Here is an 18,785-nt window from a genome sequence, read left to right on the forward strand (position 1 = left end):
GCAGTGGTGACAATCAGATTCTTGGCCCCTTTCTATGCTAGAAACTGTGCAAACCTTACTTATAGTTCACAACAACTTAACAATTGCAAACTAAGCATTTTTATGTCTGTTTTACAAATAAGAAAATTAAAGTGCAGAGAGGTTAAGCTATGTGTTCAAAGTCAAATAGGTAAGGGGAGAAGCCAGGATTTGATCCATGAATCCTAGGTGCATCCAAACACCACAGGCTTTTTAATGCATCTTCCAGAAGTGCAGACTAAACAACAACAACCCAGGTGAACAAATAACAACACAAACAAGTAAAGAAGCCACTTTTCAGTTCCGTAGTTGATGTACTATATAATGGGGCAGGCGAGAGAGAAGGCATTTGATAGGGTACTAAACACTAGTTTCTGTATAAGTAGTGAAACATTCATTTGCCACATCTACTTTATATGAAGTTTGAAATCCACATGACATTTCCTATTGGGGTTATTAATAGCTTGCCCAAAAGGTGTGGGCTGGCTGGAGGCTGAACTGTAGGTGTGGCTAGGAAGAGCTGGGGGGTCTTGCTCTGAGGGTGTCCCCTCCTGCTTGGGGCGCCTTCTCAGAGATGCACAGGCTGAAATGCTGATCTGATGTTTGGTCTTTTGACAATTTTCACTTAATGAATTGATTCCTACAGTTCATTAACATACCCACTTCCACTTCTGTATACACATATGTCTTAATTAGCTGCTCATTGGCTGTTTAATTACAAGAAAACAGCTGACAGCTGCCTTGCTGAATTCTAATGGCAGACGCTTTGGAGCGGCTACACATTTGCTTTTGACAACCAAGATTTATTCATAACTCTGAGATTTATTGTGAATGCTCATATGCCTGCCCCGTTGATTGTATTTTGCAACACAACTAAAAACTGGAAATTTGGGGGACTGTAAAAGTGGTTATATGTCCACCTTTTCTTTCTGAGGCTCAAGGAGCATAGAATTCTACGTGTAAAAGGAGACACTGTGTCCTTATTTTATTTGTCTTGGGAATTTTCTTTTGAGAATGTTCAGAAGCATAAGAGTGAGGAAGAAATATCACTGGGTGAATGTGGGCAGTTAAGTATCTGTACAAGGTGTAAAAGAGGATAACTGTCAATTTAGTTATACTGAGGGTTAAAGAGAGGATGTACCTAGATTAAGATTGGGGAGAAAAGGAGATGAAGGAAATGATAAAATTTAAGTGTGTGTGCGTGCGTGCTTGCGCGTGTGTGTGTGTGTGTGTAGTGGGAGGAGTAGACGGGAATAACAGGCTCCAAAGCAGTAAATGAGGAAGGGAATTTGATATTTAGAAAAGAATAGGCAACCTCACTTGTAAAAGTTAGCTAGTACAGCCCCAAACTCATGCACCTGGCAGCAATAAATCACAGAAATTTGGATCTCCTGAACTCCCTACTTGTTCAATAATGCCTGACCTCCCTGTAGAATTATTTGTGCAAATGATCTCTGATTAAAGCTGACCTTGTGTTGTATTTGGTAAGTCTAGATGTCTGCTTTTGCCTGAGCTTTGCCGTACTCAGATCCAATCCAAGTGTACACATTCAGCAACCGTCATTCCCAGGCAAGCACGAAGGGACCTTTCCTGAGCCAGGCACTATGTCAGGGCCCTATCATCCATTGGGCCTCAAGCCCAGTGTTTTATGTAAGCTGAGGAAGGACAGCAGTTACTGAGACACGATTAAGACCAAAACAAACAAATAAAAAATATCAGGAAAAAAACCCAACAACAACCTGAATTATACAAATTGATGCAAATTGGGATTTAACACGTACCTATCCTGTGTGTACTGCAGGACTAGAAGATTTAGCTAAACAAGATTTTTTTTTTTTTTTTTTGCTAATCACCTGTCTATAACAGCTCTTTTTTCCCCCCTGCTGGTGCTGGGGATGAACCCAAGGCCTTGTGCATGCCATTTAAGTGCTCTACCACTGATTTATAACTCCAGTTTATCATCTATTTATAAGTGAACTGAAACTTTGGTGTCCTAAGGATGCAGTAATAGCTGTCCTTCCCCAAATCTAATTTTTATCTTACAGGATAGCTATAATATTGGTTCTGGGTGTTATAAAGCATTAAAATAAAAATACTAAGCATGAGTATAATAATACTGAAAAATAGAATTGATTCAGGACTAGTGACTTTCCAACTGAAATAAGAATATTAGAATACTCTAAAAGACAATTTGGGCCTAAAAGGAACATTCATGTTTGTTTCTTTTAAAAACTAACACATAAAAAGCCCCAGAAATTGCTTTCACAATTTTCTTACAGGAAAAAATATTAAAGTATCAATTATGTATTATCAATTATGTTTCTATCTTTGAAAGTCTTTCTCTAGTTATTTTAAGAGAATGTTTGTGGAAAGATTCCAAATAGTCTCTTTACTGTATAGCAAAGGAAGCTTTGTATAGGACATCATATTAAGTGTATTGATTGATGACTAAATCCTTGACAAAGAATGCTACTGTAATCTAACAAGAAAAAAGGGTTTTAAATGTAATGAGAAGCCAATTCATTAATCCCAATGCTGGATTGTATTATCATTTTAAAACACAGTTAAAATTGTATAATAAAAATGTCTAAGATGATATGGATTAAAATGTGTGTATGTGTTTATCTTGAGATAAATCTTCTCTAATCATTTGAACAGCCACTGTATCTTATGATGAATGTAGGTTCTGAAATTGAATGACAGCTTGGACCATTTCTCCAAAGAAAACCTTTACCGATGTTCATGCTTCTCCAAACACTTCACATTTTTACTTACTTTGAAGGTTGAATCTTAATCCTGCCATCTACTGCTTTAGTTTAATCTCTGGCCTTTCCTTTGCCCTCTTGTCCCTTGACCTAGCCCTGCCCTGGCAGGCCTGTCCCAACTCCCTCTTGTGCTCAGCAGGGAATACATTCTGTTTCAAGGGCTCAGGAACAGCTAACAGAACGAAACCCTTACAGGCCTGTTTTCTAAAACATGCTTTCCTGGATATTATCGTATGCTATTCCCTTCTTCTTCCCAAAGAACAAGTAAGATACATTTATAATGAAAACTGTGGCCTAATAGCACCCTTAAAAACTTGGCAATGGCATACTTCTCTTCCTTTATCTTCCACTTTCCACAGAAGGTGACCTTGCTTCAGTCAAACTGGGTTATATACTGTTCCTTAAATACACTGAATACACTCAAGACCTCCCTATTTCTGGACTTTTGCCTCTGATGTTTCTCACTCTCCCTCCTCCCTAGCCCAGAATGTCCTCCCAATCCTGCTGCCCTGGCAAGTCCGTCTCCATCCCTGGCCCACTGTTGGTTCCTCCTCAGTGAAACCTGGCTGGCCACACTCTTCTAAGCTCCCCAACCATGCTGCCTCGTGGATGTGTGCTTTTGTGTCATATCATGGACTGTGGCTTTACTCTATTAGTTAGCTCTTAACACTACTATTTACCTTTCCCTGTGTTGGCCTCTTCTCTACAACTAGACCATAAACTGCTTGAGGGGAGGATTAGGTCTTCTATGTCTATGGATCCTTTAGAGTGCTTACAGTGTGAAGCCCCAAGGGAGTGCTCAGATTATTGTTGTTTTCCTTGGCAGGTTCTACATAACAGGTTGCCAATACCCACAAAAATCAAGACTGGACCCATAGATATCCCAGAAACAACAGCTGACTATGTGAAGCAGCATTACCAAGGCACTAAGGAGTTTAGCCTGGGATGATGATAAACTACAGCCAGCACTTTGAAAGTGCTTGTTCCATGCCTGGCACTCTCCTGAGTGCTTTACCTGAAAGCCTGTGTCAACTCCATGAAGTAACTACAATTGCTATCCTCATTATACAGATGGAGGAACTGACTGACCCCCAGAGCTGTTCAATGGGTGCTTCAGTTGGCCAGTGGCAGAGCTGGGATTCCAACCCAGGCAGTCTGGTGGGGTAGGGATGTGGCTCAGTGGTAGAGTACTTGCCTGGGTTACCGAGCATAACGTAAGCACAGTGCTGGACTGTCTGTCCATGGGTAGCAAAGGGGATGAGAAGAGGGTAAGCTGTGGAGAGCCAGGAATAAGAGAAAGAACTGTCAAAATATCTGCCTTTTTTTTTTTTTTTTTTTTTTGCTGCTCATATGTAATGCTCGCCTGAGCAAATATGTGGGAAAACAGATAATTATTTCAGCAAACAGCAAACAAGTTCTCTAGTTTCTTATGGTTTCAGGTTGTTGATTTTAAAATGCAATGTGAAATACACTCACAAAATTATTAGCTCAGAAAATGATGGAGTCACTTTGCTCTTACTAGATATTATTTGATATATCTAATTATGAGTATTCCTTATGTCTAATTATACTACCATTGAGATAAATTATTTACAATTGGTCATGATATAACCACCTTCACCTGGTTACAACATGATAAATAATTAACATGAAGGGTAGAAGTCCCTTGGCTTCACTATAACTAGAAATAAAATTGTTAGTTAAAGCAGAGAGAAACTAAATTGCAGAATAGATACTACATGTGTCAAAACAAAACAAAACAAAACAAAAAAATAAACCCAACAACAACTCTCACAGAACACTGTACAAAATCCCAGGTTGGGCATAGTTCAAGTCTGTTAATAAAATTACATGTAACTGTTCACTGGCTTTCACTGTATAAAGTCAACAGAGCAGAGGTACAGAACCACAGATAACTAAAATTCACTTGGCACTGAGGACGTATTGGACAAAAATCTGGAAGGGAATCTACAAAAACAACAACTGTGAAATAATAGCTGTCCTTTGTGTTCTTATGATTTTTGTATTTTTATTTTTGGATAATTGTTGCGAGTAAAAAGGTTTATATTTTTTATACCTATGGAAACACAAGTGGTACTCAGCCAGTTTTATTGAATAGCATGTTGGTAATTAATCTTGCAAATTGTTGGGGTATTTCATACAAAATCAACCATCTTGACCCCTGCCTGTCCTTTCTCTAGACTTAATTCTCAGATATTCACTTCACTTTGTCACATAAACTACATGTGACATTACTGATGGACTCAGATGGAGTGATCAGTTTCTTGGGCAAAATGAAGGGAAAGAGTAGTGAACTGGTATCCAGGATGCTGCCTGGGGCCCTGTCCTTTAAGACAACACTGAAGTCATATGCCACCCACAAAAATCTCCATGTGCTTGGGGACCCCTAGTAGGCAAGCACTGCTATCTAAATGCCTTTCTTTCAGAGTGTCCATGCCATTTCTACCAGAGACATGGCTTTGAGGGGATGAATACAGAGTGAGGATGAGGTGAAGGACAACAGCTGCCCAGCCCGTCAGCCAAGTCAACTCTGAAGATCACGGGGTGACAGCTGACATCGGCAGATCACTCTCCTGCATCCTGGGATGGCACAGCCCAGGCAGTTTATTTCATTTCATTAAAAAAATTAGTTAATTACTTTTGAGGAAGAGCAAATTGAGGGAGAAAAGGTATAATGTTCTTTTTTCCTTTTTGGTAAGCCAGAACCTTGAAGTTTACCATAGAGATGAACAATTCAAATCTCCTCTAAATAGAAGCTCCCCACTCCTGAAAGGCAGGTAATTTATTTAAAAAAATGTATTAAGTATGTTTGGTAGCAGGCAGGAATCTTAAGCTTCACTAAGATGACAGCAATATGAAGCATTTATACATGTACAGATTGGCAAATGTTATGATGATTAACAGAGAAATGAAGAATTAAACTATCAGGTTAGGATGATTAACAGTAAAACAAAGAATTAAAGAAATGATGAGACTAATTTCCCTGAAGTCTCTCAGCAATCATTTGTGTCTGTAGGTGATTTTGTATTTTATGACATTGTACTTTCTAGTTTCACTAAAGGGAAGCAAATCAAATTTGTCGATTTTATTTTTTGCCTCAATCTCAAAAAGCCTTAGGGCTAATTCAGGTTTGGATGTAGCAATCAGCTGTCTCAGAGGCCTTCTGCATGCTTAAATAGCTTCTCTCCTATTTATTTTGTGCTGTTTTATCCTATAAGCAGTCTCAAGGCACTTCCAATACAACCAAGAGGATCTAAATCTTAATAAATTGAAATGTGAATAACAGAGGTAATCTGGATGTGTGTGTGTGTGTGGGGGGGTCTTAAATTATTAGGACAAACACCTTTATTTTCCATTCTCACATTATGCATGTGCTATATCCATTACTCCAAGATTAAGGTAAGTAATAATAAAAATAGTGACAATAGCAATAATAATGACAATATTTAGATTTAAGTAGAACTTTTACAATTATAAGAACTTTGTATGCCAATTCTCGGTCTATTCTTGAATAGTCCTAAAAGGAAGGAAGGTCAGGTTATGCCTAGTTTATAGATGAAGAAACTGAGTCACTGTTGAACTGAGAAAGGCCCAAAACAACGTGGACAAGTGGAGAGTCCAGGATGAGGGTTCAGTGCTTCCTGACAGCCTTCCCATAATTTGGCCAGATGTATTAACATCTGTGCACTGAATACAACTCAACCACACTCCAATCAAACTTACTGGAAACATCTTTTTATAAATCTTATAACAGGGACAGCACAGAAGACTAGAGCTATCTCTTTTTAAAAGCCAAAGAGATAGCTCATCAGTTCAATTAATTCTGGAATTGGAAGTGAAAAACATAAACAATGCTCAAATACCTTTTTCCCATCTCCTGATAGTTTGAAGGGAGAAGTCAAAGTATATATAACTTCTTGGATTCTAATTTAACACCAAAATATTTATTCGGTCCTGTCATTTATCATCACTCAAAATTCCAAGGAATTGAATGTTTAGACATAGGATAAGTAAAAATTAGAAATCACAAAGATACATTCTAACATTAATAGAACAACAACAATTTAAAAGGCTTACCTTGCAGCCTTCACACGTAATGACACCATAATGGATTCCTGATGATTTGTCTCCACAGATCTTGCATGGAATAATTTCAATTTGAGCTGCAACAGAAGCACGCAACCAGTTAATTACATTTTCTTTTAAACACCTTATAAAAGCGTTCCCTGATCAGCATTTGTATAGTGAAAACTAATAACCTGCTAAACATTATACTGCATTAACTATTCATTGCTGAACTGTGAGGGTCCCCCTAGAGCCCTGGACTAAATTATGGCTGCTCGTTATATAATAGCTTTCGGGTTATTAAAATGGGTCATTTGAGAAGGTGTTTAAGAACCCACAAGAAGACTGGAATCAGCATTTCAAAGCCTTCAAGAACTGGAGAGTTCGCAGTTTAGGCCTCAGAGCAAAGCAGATACTAAAATGTTTCCTCCGATCTCATTTTCCATCATTATTTTTAAAAGGCCATAAATCTGTCTTGGCTGAGCACTGTAGCTCAACTGATGGAGAAAAATAGACTCCAAAAAGTCAGGTCTACTTAGGAAAATGATTCAATTCAAAATACTAATAAGTTACATATGATGGCAAGGAAGAATTCCTTACTCATCTTTTTTAAATTAATGTAGTTGCCATATGTTAAAAATTAGTTCATTTGTGTACAATCAAAACCTTTCAACCATAAAGTTAATATCCTATCTGAATTAATGACAGATCTTGACAAATAGGATATGTTGCTTTCAAGTTTTTTACATTGGAAACTGATTTCTGGGTTCAGTTTGCAAGTGTCTAGCCAATCGATTAATATTTAAAGATGCCTCCTCCTGGAAGACCAACCAGATAATTAACATATCACACCAACATTCTCAAATGTGACAAAGCACATTTCTGAGCAAATACATTATATTTTGAATAGAGTTAGAAAGAACACAATTAAGAATTTAAAAAGTAACTGAAGGAATAGAATAATTAAGCAAAAGAAAGTGCTTAGACCACCTATTAAATAGAATATTTACGTGAAATAAAGAAGACCAAAGTGGAGCCACACAGACAGGATGGCAACAGTCCCCAGTTTACCTGGCATGTTCCATTAGGCTAAATTTGCTTTCTACAGTTTTCACTACTGCATGTTATGTCCACTGAAGTATGCACACATACAATTGCCAAGTGCCCAAACAGCCAAAGTCTATTTCATTTTTATACAACTTCTACATAGCTCATGCCTTCGACAGAGCAAGGACTCTGTCCAGGGAATATGCTGCATGATATAAGTCACACACACACACAGCCCACTCTCTCTTCTTATGTCATCTCGTATCCTGGGATGGCTTACACAATGACTTACTTTGGACTTGATGCAATTTTGTAGTTAATATATACTGCACACAAGAAGCCACTGGATTAACCTTGTTATAAGCCATGTGTCCTGTTTACTCTCTTCCATGGGAACTCTGGTGACTTTCATGGAGGGCAAGCTACCTAGGGGGTCTGTTTCCTATCAGTTATTTTAGTGCTGGCATACTGAGTTTCTTTACTTGTCCAGATTTAGAGATTATATTCAACATCTTCATATCCAATGTATTTTCCATAATCTGGAGGCTCTCTAATACCTCAGTAATGGTACTAATATTTATATTCTGAGTTTTGCAATTTAATATGTTTAAAATTGAATTTCATAAAAACCGTCATTCACAATTCGGCCTCCCCATTAGTGCTGTACTTTATTTCAAGAAAAATTCTGTATGAATTATGAAATTTAACAATGTCTCATATTTAATGGCTCTTCCAATATTTTTAATATAGTCAATGGAAAGGCTTTTGCCACAGATTGTTGAGAGAGAGAGGGGGGCAGTGGGGAGGCTCAACATTTTCAGACTCAAAAAAGCCAGTAAGAAATTCTGAAAGCTGATATCAGCTGAGAGTTACTGTCTGGATTTTCCCACCTGAATTAACTAGTCTATAATGAGAACTAGCCTCCTCCACTCTGACCTGTAAGGAACAGAATAATTAGGCAACATAAAGTACTTGGACTACTTATTAAACAGAATTTATATGTGAAATAAAGAGGACCAGAGCAGAACTCCTTCTGCTTATAATTCACCTCAAGCTACAATCACAGAAATCAAAGATATACAACCTGTTTAGGCCCTGCAGTTTAAGTCAGCATCAAAACTACCCAAGGCAACTAGAGCAACACTAACCTTAAACTTGGGCCTTTCAAGAATTATCTTCAATCTGCCTTAATAATGGGGAGATCAGGCATATTGTTCAGAATATAAAATGGGCTGTGCTGTAGCTCAGTGGATGAGCACTTGCCTAGCATATGTGAGGGCATTAGATTCGATCTTCAGCACCACATAAAGATAAATATATATAAAGGTATTGTGTGCATCTACAACTAAAAATATTTAAAAAAAAAAAAAAAGGAGATGAGAGTCCTGGGCAGGCCATATGGGCAAGGGCAAGAGTAAAGCTGTATCTGGGTCATATGGAAAATGATGTTCACTCTGCTGGGGGCTCTTAGTGGATGGCCAATCAGAAGTGAAATGATGTTCAAGGCAGTGACCAAAATGCTTGCTAATGGCTCTGGAAATCCTGTAAATTCTAGATAGGGAGGTCTGTTCATGATGGGGGTGACCCTGGGAGTGTCTTTGTGGACCCAGCACCGCCACCTGAATGGCTTATGGTCTGGTGTGGGGAGAGTGGAGACTGGTTGCAGCATAGACCCAGAGTCTGGTGCCACTGCAACAGGACTGCTGGTCTGAGTCAGGCTCCTATACCATTGGTCTTCAGCTTTGCTTAGGTTCCCAGTGTCTTTCAGATTTCAAAGATACCCAAGCTGGGACCTAAGAGGTAGAGAGGCTGTGAAGCTTAGTGAATCCAATGAATGGATTCATGAATGGATTCACTGTAGACTGACTTGTATGTCCAAGTGGGAGACCATTCACCTACATGTTTGTCCCCACTCTGTGTGTGCTTAGCTCCAGTGGACAATGTTGACTAAAGGATCAGAATCAGTTAGAATATGCCTCAATAAGAATCTCATGGTAAGGGAATGGAAAGATTTCTCCAAAGCAACTTTCAGTTATTTTGATCAGTCAGATTAAACTGCTCTACTAGCTGACCCCTATGTGGCTCTATTATCTCAGAAGACAATATCAATTGTTAGTACTCTTTAAAAAATGGCTGAAATCTACCTGCTTCAAAAGCAAACCCTCTGCATGCAATCTTATCAGACATGTTGATATTTCTAGAAGGCAACCATTTGCAGAACAGAGCAGGGCACTTACTCATCTCTCCACTTAATCCCATGATGCACTGAAGCCTCCCATCCCCACTTTTACTCAATTTGTAGAATCAAATTAATCAATGAGAAAAAAATGTAATCAAGGGCTTGCAAAGTTTTCAAAAGGAAGATAGTATAGTACAATAAATTTGAGTTTGAGATTTTTGTTTAGGCACCAGGTGTTAAACCCAGAGGTGCTTAACCACTGAGCCACATCCAAAATTTTTTAAATTTTGAGACAGGGTCTCATAAAGTTGCTTAGAGATTTGCTAAGTTGTTGAAGCTGGCCTCAAACTTGTGATCCTCCTGCCTTAGCCTCCTGAGCTGCTGGGATTATACATGTGCACCACCATACCTGGGTTAAATTTGAGTTTTCCATCCAAGAAAAGGAAAAAGATAAAAATCCCTTTGCCTTGCATCCCTTCATGTTTTCCATTTTCTACCAGGTGGTGTTGTGTCTTCTCAAAATAATATTCTTTCAACATAAATTATAAACCTTGGCCCAGACATTTACTGCACACAGGAACTCAGCCATCATTTGTAAATACCAGTTCTGTCAGACACCACTATTGTCAACCTTCACAAGCGTTCATAACTATCCTAATGTAGTGAAATATTTGAAGCAAGACTTATCCACATCATTGCAAATTGGCTTCCCAATGAACAATCTTGCTATGAAAAATTCTAATTTGCCCACGTTTTCAGCTCTATTGCCTGAATAATCTGCTTTCACATATCTAAGTAATTCAAAAAGACTCTCCACACCTGCAGAGGCAAATTTCTGGAGCTGACAACAAGTGGCAGCAGGAAACCCTGGAATACAAGCATGCTAATTAACCAAGTGGTCCCGGGGCTGGGCAGTCATTTAGTGTTGTATCAACACAAAATGTTAGATTTTTATTTTTAACTATAAAAGGTCAAGAACATGTGCACTGACATTCTTAACATCTCATTTACGCCTCAGGACCTATCTTGGGAGTTATACTGATCCAGAATGCAATGCCCAATCTGCCCCCAAATTAAAGTTGTACAAGAGAGGCACCCATCACTTCATTCCGTGGATGAGCAGTGTTCTCTTGATAATAATCTAATGGGATTATAATCACCAATGATAGCGAACATATATTTGTACTTACAATGTGTCAAGCATTATCTTCTTTTTGTGAAATAGGTATTATTATTGTTAATATCATCGTCACTACTATTATTATCTCCATCATTTAGATGAGAAAACTGAAGTTCAAAGAGGCTTATTAATTTGTCACACTCAGGTAGAAAATGGTAAGTCTGAGATTTGGTCACATTTTGTCTTTCTGTTTAAATTCAAAAGTTAAGATTTTCTTTTTCTTTCTTATTTGGTATCAGGGATTGAACACTTACTACTGAGCCATATCCCTAGGCCTTTTTATTAATTAATTTATTTGTTTTTATCATTTTGAGACAGGTCTCACTAAGTTGCTGAGCCTGGTGTTAAACTTGTAATCCTCCTGCCTCAGCTTCCCAAACTGATGAGATCATAGGTGTGAGCCACTGTGCCCAACCCCTTTCTGGGATTTATCTGCTTGTTTATAACTGAAAGTAACCATTAACTTTTTTGGCCTTCTCGATTTTGCAAAATTCCAGGTAGAATACTTTTTTGTTTTTTTTTTCAGTCTTAGGATCAAACACACAGCCTCATGTGTGCTAAGCAAGTGTTTCAACACTGAACCATACTCGCAGCCCAGAATATTTGACTGTAAAGTGACCAATGCCAAGGTTAACAATTCTTACAGCTGGGCAAATAAATTATTTAACCTCTTTAAGCCTCAGTTTCATATATGAAGATTCATTGATACAATGTACAAGTGACACAGCATCTCTAGAAGGTTTATATATGCTCATTTTATGTATGTATTTTCTATATGTATGCATCACACAGTTCTTAGAAATAGTTGGCCTTCAATAAACAGTAGTTATTATTATCGTTGTTGTTGATAAGGAATCCTGCCTTATAGCAAAATGAAATTCTTTTCTCCACACTTTAAGCTCTTTCCGAAGTGGGGATAGAGAAAAGCTGCTTATCCTCCAAATACTGTGACAGGCAGTCTGTACCAGCTACTACAGCAATCCTTCACAACAGTGGCACTTAACTGTTTGCTTTAGCATAGTGCATGTCAAAATCAGCTGTGGAAAGTGTCACAAGGAATTTGTCACAAATAATGGTAAAAAAAAAAGTGATTTTTTTTAACTGGTTCATATAAAAATAAACAACCATACTACTACTACCCCAGTAGTATCTTTTCTCCTAGCTCATTTGCACACCATAGACATTCTTGAAAAGGACTGAATGGGGTGGGGTTATTGCTTGCTTGTCAGGAAATGGCCAGTGGCCAAACCTGGGGTATACCCATGAGTATGTCTATCACACATATGAATGTCAATCAATTTTTTGTGTTGCAAAAATGTTAAAGAACTACAGCTTGGGAAAAAAAAAAAAAACAAGTATCTATCTTTTACACAAATCTGTTGATGGTAGCTTTTTCCTGGAAGGCTGAGAATATGGAGGACTTTCCACTTGCTATGTTATATGTTTCTCTAATGTTTGAATCTTTTACAACCAGCATGCATTACTTTTGGAAGCAGAAAAACCAATAAAGATTAAAAAGAAAAACCCCAAGGCATTTGATTTTATTTTCAGTAAAATGGGCTTGAGTCCTTTATGGATTAGTCACTTTATTTTATCCCTGTTTAGAACTGCTGCAGTATTAAAGGCTTCAGCAGCTGCCGAATGGCAGCCGGGCCTGCGTGTCAAGGCTGGCTAGCAGAAAGCCGTGGAGTCTTCACCTTTCTCCCTGGAGCGACTTTGGGAATGCCTGGCTTCTACAGTTTCGTGGCTCTTTTAGTTTGAGGGCCTCCAAAGACGGTTGTGCAGGTTGTGACCTGCCCAGTGGAGCGCAGCTGAGAGGGCAAAGGTGGGTGCTGAAGTGTACCTGGCTGTGAGCTCTCCTGGGAGTGGCTGCAACCATGTGGCATGAGGGAGCTTTTCTCTGACTTGTCTATTCAGATGGGCTTCTTTTTTTTTTAAACCACCCTTCCAGAGGTGGTGCCCTCATCTATGGTGTGCAAAGGTGCTCTGTGTACTGGAGCAGGAACATTCAGGGAGTAAAATGGCTTCTCTCCACTTTGTCACTGCTGCCATGGAAGGCTGCAACTCACCATGTGGATTTGTAGAGTGCTCTCACTTCTTCTCCACCGTGGACGGGGAATAGACTGTCATCCTGGACAGTGGCTTGGAGTACTACTGTGGCTACATTCCCTAACCCAGGCATGCTCAATAATCTCACAGCATAAGATGCAAACTAATAGTCAACTTGTTTGCCATTTTGTCTACTAAATATATAGCACATATAATGCTAAGTTTCCCCCCAGTATTGTCTTTTCTTCCCTTGATTTTTGGATTCTTTCATGACAATATTAATCCTTGCTGTTCATCACCAAAATAATTAGACATCTAAGAAAAGCTCTACCCCTCTGTAAGCAGTCTTAAGCTATTTCAGGAAACAGTAACACCTGATATTTGCCGAGTTTTATATGGCTTAAAAAGACTTTCACCTCATTAGGTTGTTCAGAGTTTAGTGCTCATCTATCCCTGAAGGAGCAGATGGGTATTTTTATTCCCATTTTACAGATGTGAAAATTGAGCCTCATGGAGGCTCATTGGCTTATTTTTTAGGTCTAAATTTCCCAGGGTTTACTTGTAGAAACAGTCACACACAAAAAGGTAGACTTGGTGTTTCTTTTCTGTTCCAGATTATTTGATGCCTCACCAGCAATCTGGAGCTCTCATGGGGGAAATGACAACAGACAGAAATGGCTGGGGATCAATTTAGCTAAGATGGGCCCTGCCAAGTCTCCCTTTGACACCTGACTCTGTGGGTGGCCCCAGGCAAGTCACTTATACCTCCACTTCCTCCATCTATAAAATGGGAATAATTCTTACCTCCCAGGCAGGTGGTGGCAAATGAATGCTTTCAAATCTCTTTGAAGATGAAAAACCTATATAAATGGGAAGCTTCAGGAGGCTTGGTATATCATTCTTGGCAAGAACCAGGACGCTGTACCCTCACTACCCACAACATGCTCAGCCACAAAGAATAAAAAACACATAGGACTATCATTTTCATCTGTGAGCTATACGTATCTAAATTAAAAAAAAATTGTTCATTTTTAAAATGCCTTTCTGAGGACTGATGGGTCCAGCTTAGTCTCAACCTGAATAAAAAGAGAACTTAGATGTAAAGTCACCTCTCTATGACAAGTATCACATGCAAAGTCACTGACCTGAACTTTTTAAACAGTAAATGGCATGATTTCCATTTGCTAAACACAGTAAACATACATGTGACCCTCTGACATCCCAAGTCTCAGTTGGTAAGACTTCAACAATCCTGATAAATTATAGCTTTTAAAAAATCCTGCACCTTATTGTGTCCCTATTCCCAAAAGTCCTACCCTTTATCCATTGTTAAGGCACTTGTCAAAAGCTTTAACTTGATTGTGATTTTCACTGTAATTTGACAGCTATTTGCAAACTAAGTATAGGCAAAATTGAAAGTCTAGAACTTGGACCGTTTTCCTTCAGTGTAAGACTTAGGTGCATGAGAGTTAAAACACTAGGCCAGAACGTCCCAAATGAATTCAGAGAAAGCTGAACTGTGTATGCAGAAAATCTCCAAAGAATAAGGAAGCCCGGCATATCCTCTCATGAGGCTTTCTGTGAATATGTGGGTAATTCTGACAGTGGGAGATGAATATGAATTCTTTGAAATATGTTTCCATACCTACTTGATTAAACTTTCCTGAGAAACTGACTCATATTCCATGATGCGTAGTTTCTAAAAGCCAAATCCAAATGAGCATGTTTGTCCCTAGACAGGGAAATTCTGTCAAATTAGAGAGGAAAAGGATTTTTCACATAGAGGAAGAGTGGATGGTCTAGATTTTTAGATCCAGTTCTCTCTAAAATTTCCTACAACACAGTAGTGAACAAAATGTCTAAGTTTAAAGCAACTGACTATCTTTTTTTGGTAACTATCTAGTAACCAATTAAACCTTCAGTAAAATAATTTGACCCAATCAGGCTATAATCCAGGGACTCACGAGGCTGAGGCAGGGGAATTGAAAGTTTGAGGCTGAGACCCTGTCTTTAAATAAAAATAAGGGCTGGGGACTTAGGTCACTGGTTGAATGCTTGCCTAGCATGTGTGAAGGACTGGCTCAAATTCCCATTACCACAAACAAAAACAAAAACTCAAAATCAACCAGCAAAAGTAGAAGCTTCTGATGACAAATACTTCATTCTACTTATCTGGCGAGCTGATAAACCGAATAAGTTCTCACCCCCAAAATACGATGCTATCAAGATGACCAATACCGTTCTTTTCCTCTTTTATTTCTCCAAACCAAACCTCTGTCTCTTAATAAAGGAACTTATTTGTTGTTAAGAATTTGTGTGGTTATGTGAAATCAAGGGCCAAGACAAAAGTAATTGTCCATTTAGCCAATTATTCCCAGTTGGAATAAGGTCCTTCTAAGATTCTAGAAACAAATATCCTCCCCCACAACATAGAATTCTTGAAGGTTTTTTTTTTACCTTTATTTATTTATTCATTTTTATATGGTGCTGAGGATCAAACCCAGTGCCTCACATATGCTAGGCAAGTATTCCACCACTGAGCTACAACCCCAGCCCTGAGTTCTTAAGATTTTTTTAGGACCCTGGCATCAGAGACATATAACAATAACAACAAAACAAAATCTTCTCTGAAATTCTCATTGTGGGTTAAGTGTTCTTTCATATTAGTGGGAAAAGAATCCATTTTACTTTACTAATTTGTTAGACGATGCTCAAGGCAAACTTCTAATAACTTCTTTTCCAACAATAGGTGTCCCTTATATAATTCTGGATAGTACTAGATGCAAAATGTCATCTGACTCACAGAACTGCATCTAATCTTTTCTAGCAATCAACCTCACTTGAGATACCAATTCCTTTTTCCCCCTTAGCAAGAAAAATTACACCACATTTAGGTTAAGTCTTCCTTGCCTCACAGTTGAAAGCAACGGGGTCAGCTCTTTGCTGTCATCATTCAAAGTCTATTTTTCACAACAACAAAAAAGGGTATCTTTAAAGCCAAACCAAAATCTGGAGATCTTATCTAGTTTCTGCTCAACCAAAAGCATCAGAATTACTGTGTTTCATGACACAATCTTATTTTACACAATTATACCCAAATTCTCACACCTAAACCCAGGAGATAACCGCTCTATTTTACAGCTCTTTTAAGTTCACACCTGCCTATGCATACTGAAAGCAATATGCATTTTACGATCTTGGTATTTCAATTTAGAAGCTTTTAAAAAAATAATGGATACATATGATGATACAAAAATGAACACACATGTGATTCAATTCCAAGTCCAAACATGGAGAAATCTGTTGACATGGAAATGGGTTTTAGGATATTTGTTTAAAAATCTATCTGTCCTATGGCTTTATATGAGTTTCACCCATTGTATACTTGGCAGATAGTATGATAATTCTCTGAGTAAATAATTCAAATCATTCTTCTTGCCTCAAGAGTATTCATTCCTTAAAAGGTCAAAGTTGTCTGCCTAAAAAGTCAGCCACTGATTGTTAATTCCAATGGGATGATTCTGTGACCTCCTAGCCATGCCATTCACAAAAACCAGCTGGATTAAGATGTGTAGAAGTGGGTCAAAGTCACAAGAATCCAGGTTAAGTCATAAAAGTTCACCAGGCGAAGGAACCCATTGTTTCTTTCCATAGTAGCTTGTGTGGTTTTTTTTGAGATCAGTTACTGCTCATCAAATAGTAGATTATATCATTTAAGAAATATTCCTCAACCAAATAAACTTTGGATTCATGGTGAAAAACTGGAAAAAACTTGTAACTTTAAGCTTTAAAAATGCATTTACGTCAGTGTATGTGGAGCCACAGAAGACTAAAAAGAGCACATCTGCAGTCGCGGGAACAGTCATGAAATATAAACCTCCTTAGTCCACGGACCATCTTGGTGGGTGAGGATGATTATGAGGATTTTGCCTCAACTCATTTCTCTACTCCACCTCTGTGCCATTTCCCATTTCCAAGAGGTCTCCCTAGAATTAACAGGGGAATGGATCTCCAGATAAAAGATCAGAGAAGGATCTAGTGTTTATTAAAAATCACAAGCAAATTATTTAGGCTTACCAGAAGAGGAAGCATGGATGTTGACTTATTAATCATTTTAAGATTGTAAGATCTTGATGAATTAGTGATCAAATCCTAGATGATAAATTCCTTCTGTATCTCCACCTTCAAGGACATAACCAACAACATCCAAACAATAGATGTAGCAACTTCTGAGCCTTCAAATACATTACAGCACTATTTCTAGATTGCAGTTCCATTCTAGTTTTTTTTTTTAATTTCCCTTTTATAAGACAATCAATTCAACTAGGCATAGGAGTGCCTGGACTAATGACATGAGGAGTATTTTCTGACTACCTCTCAGACTGTATGTTCTTTACACTTGCTAATTAAAGGAACATTTACATTTTTAGTTATAATACATGAGTTCAACAAGAGAAGGGCTAACAATATTTGCTGATAGCAAACATTTGTTTCTATGTCCATTCCCAAGGGGAAACAGCAGAAGCTGGTGGCCATTTCTTAGTGCCTAAGGGAAATATAGAAGAAGGCAGTAGAGCCTTGGGGACATTAAGTCGTTGTGAGACATGAGGAGAAGGAATGCTCTGCACCAAGCTAAGAGACTGTCAGATTTATTTTAAGAAGGTCTGACATCTAAGCATCAATTCACACACTATAATGTCTAATAAATGTCATTTTTTTTCTTAGTAAAAGGAAGTGTATATCCTGGATGTTTATCTTGAAGCCTCTTGTTTTTATGTAAGTCATGCACAGAGGTGAAGCAGGAAAGCAATAGCCTGTAGAGATAGCAAAATGAGGCACACGGCATTGTTCTTCCTGTTCCATTTTCAGTTTCTGAACCTACAGTCCAAAATGCTTCTTTTGCCTGCAGAGACAAACATTTCCAATGACATTGTATGACTGTGCTACACATACCCCTACCAGCTATCCTGTGTTGGACGGTGTGTGTCTTTGTCATTGAAGATAGCTTGAGTGAATAAGTTATCACTGGAATAAGTGAATTTTTCTAATGTGCAGTAAAAGTGTACCATTCACACACTTTGGTACTTTAGGACAGCAAGGTTTTGAAATCCATTTCACAAGTGATGGCAGCACATTTCACATCAGATGGAAACACACTCTGATTGCTAACAGCTGCTACAGGCACATCTTACTGTCACAGCCAGAGCTCAGAATAGCAGGTTCTTTTTAATGCCAATGGCTGCTACCATCTATCACACCACAGGCTCACATACCACGTAGGCACACTACCCATATACCAGATGTGCACCACAAACACACACTATACTTACATACCATGTGTGAACATACACACACACGCACACACACATCAGACACAATGTTCATACACCACACACATGCTCCACACACTCACACAGAAACACATTTCACTCACCCACGGGCTCATCCAGTTGCTAGTCCC

At 38.4% G+C, this 18,785-nt stretch overlaps 1 protein-coding gene across 2 annotated transcripts in view; it reads right to left on the reverse strand.

Moving 5' to 3' along the window:
* The window catches only part of Rora (RAR related orphan receptor A), a 676,242-nt gene that overhangs the window by 33,137 nt on the left and 624,320 nt on the right, over window positions 1-18,785 (reverse strand). For both annotated transcript variants that reach the window (XM_071608338.1, XM_027926174.2), the window contains one exon: window positions 6,882-6,967. In XM_071608338.1, the coding sequence (XP_071464439.1) occupies window positions 6,882-6,967 (86 nt within the window). The remainder of the gene's footprint in view (window positions 1-6,881; window positions 6,968-18,785) is intronic.

This window comes from Marmota flaviventris, chromosome 2 (genome assembly GCF_047511675.1).
Source record: "Marmota flaviventris isolate mMarFla1 chromosome 2, mMarFla1.hap1, whole genome shotgun sequence".
In the NCBI taxonomy this organism is placed as follows: domain Eukaryota; kingdom Metazoa; phylum Chordata; class Mammalia; order Rodentia; family Sciuridae; genus Marmota; species Marmota flaviventris.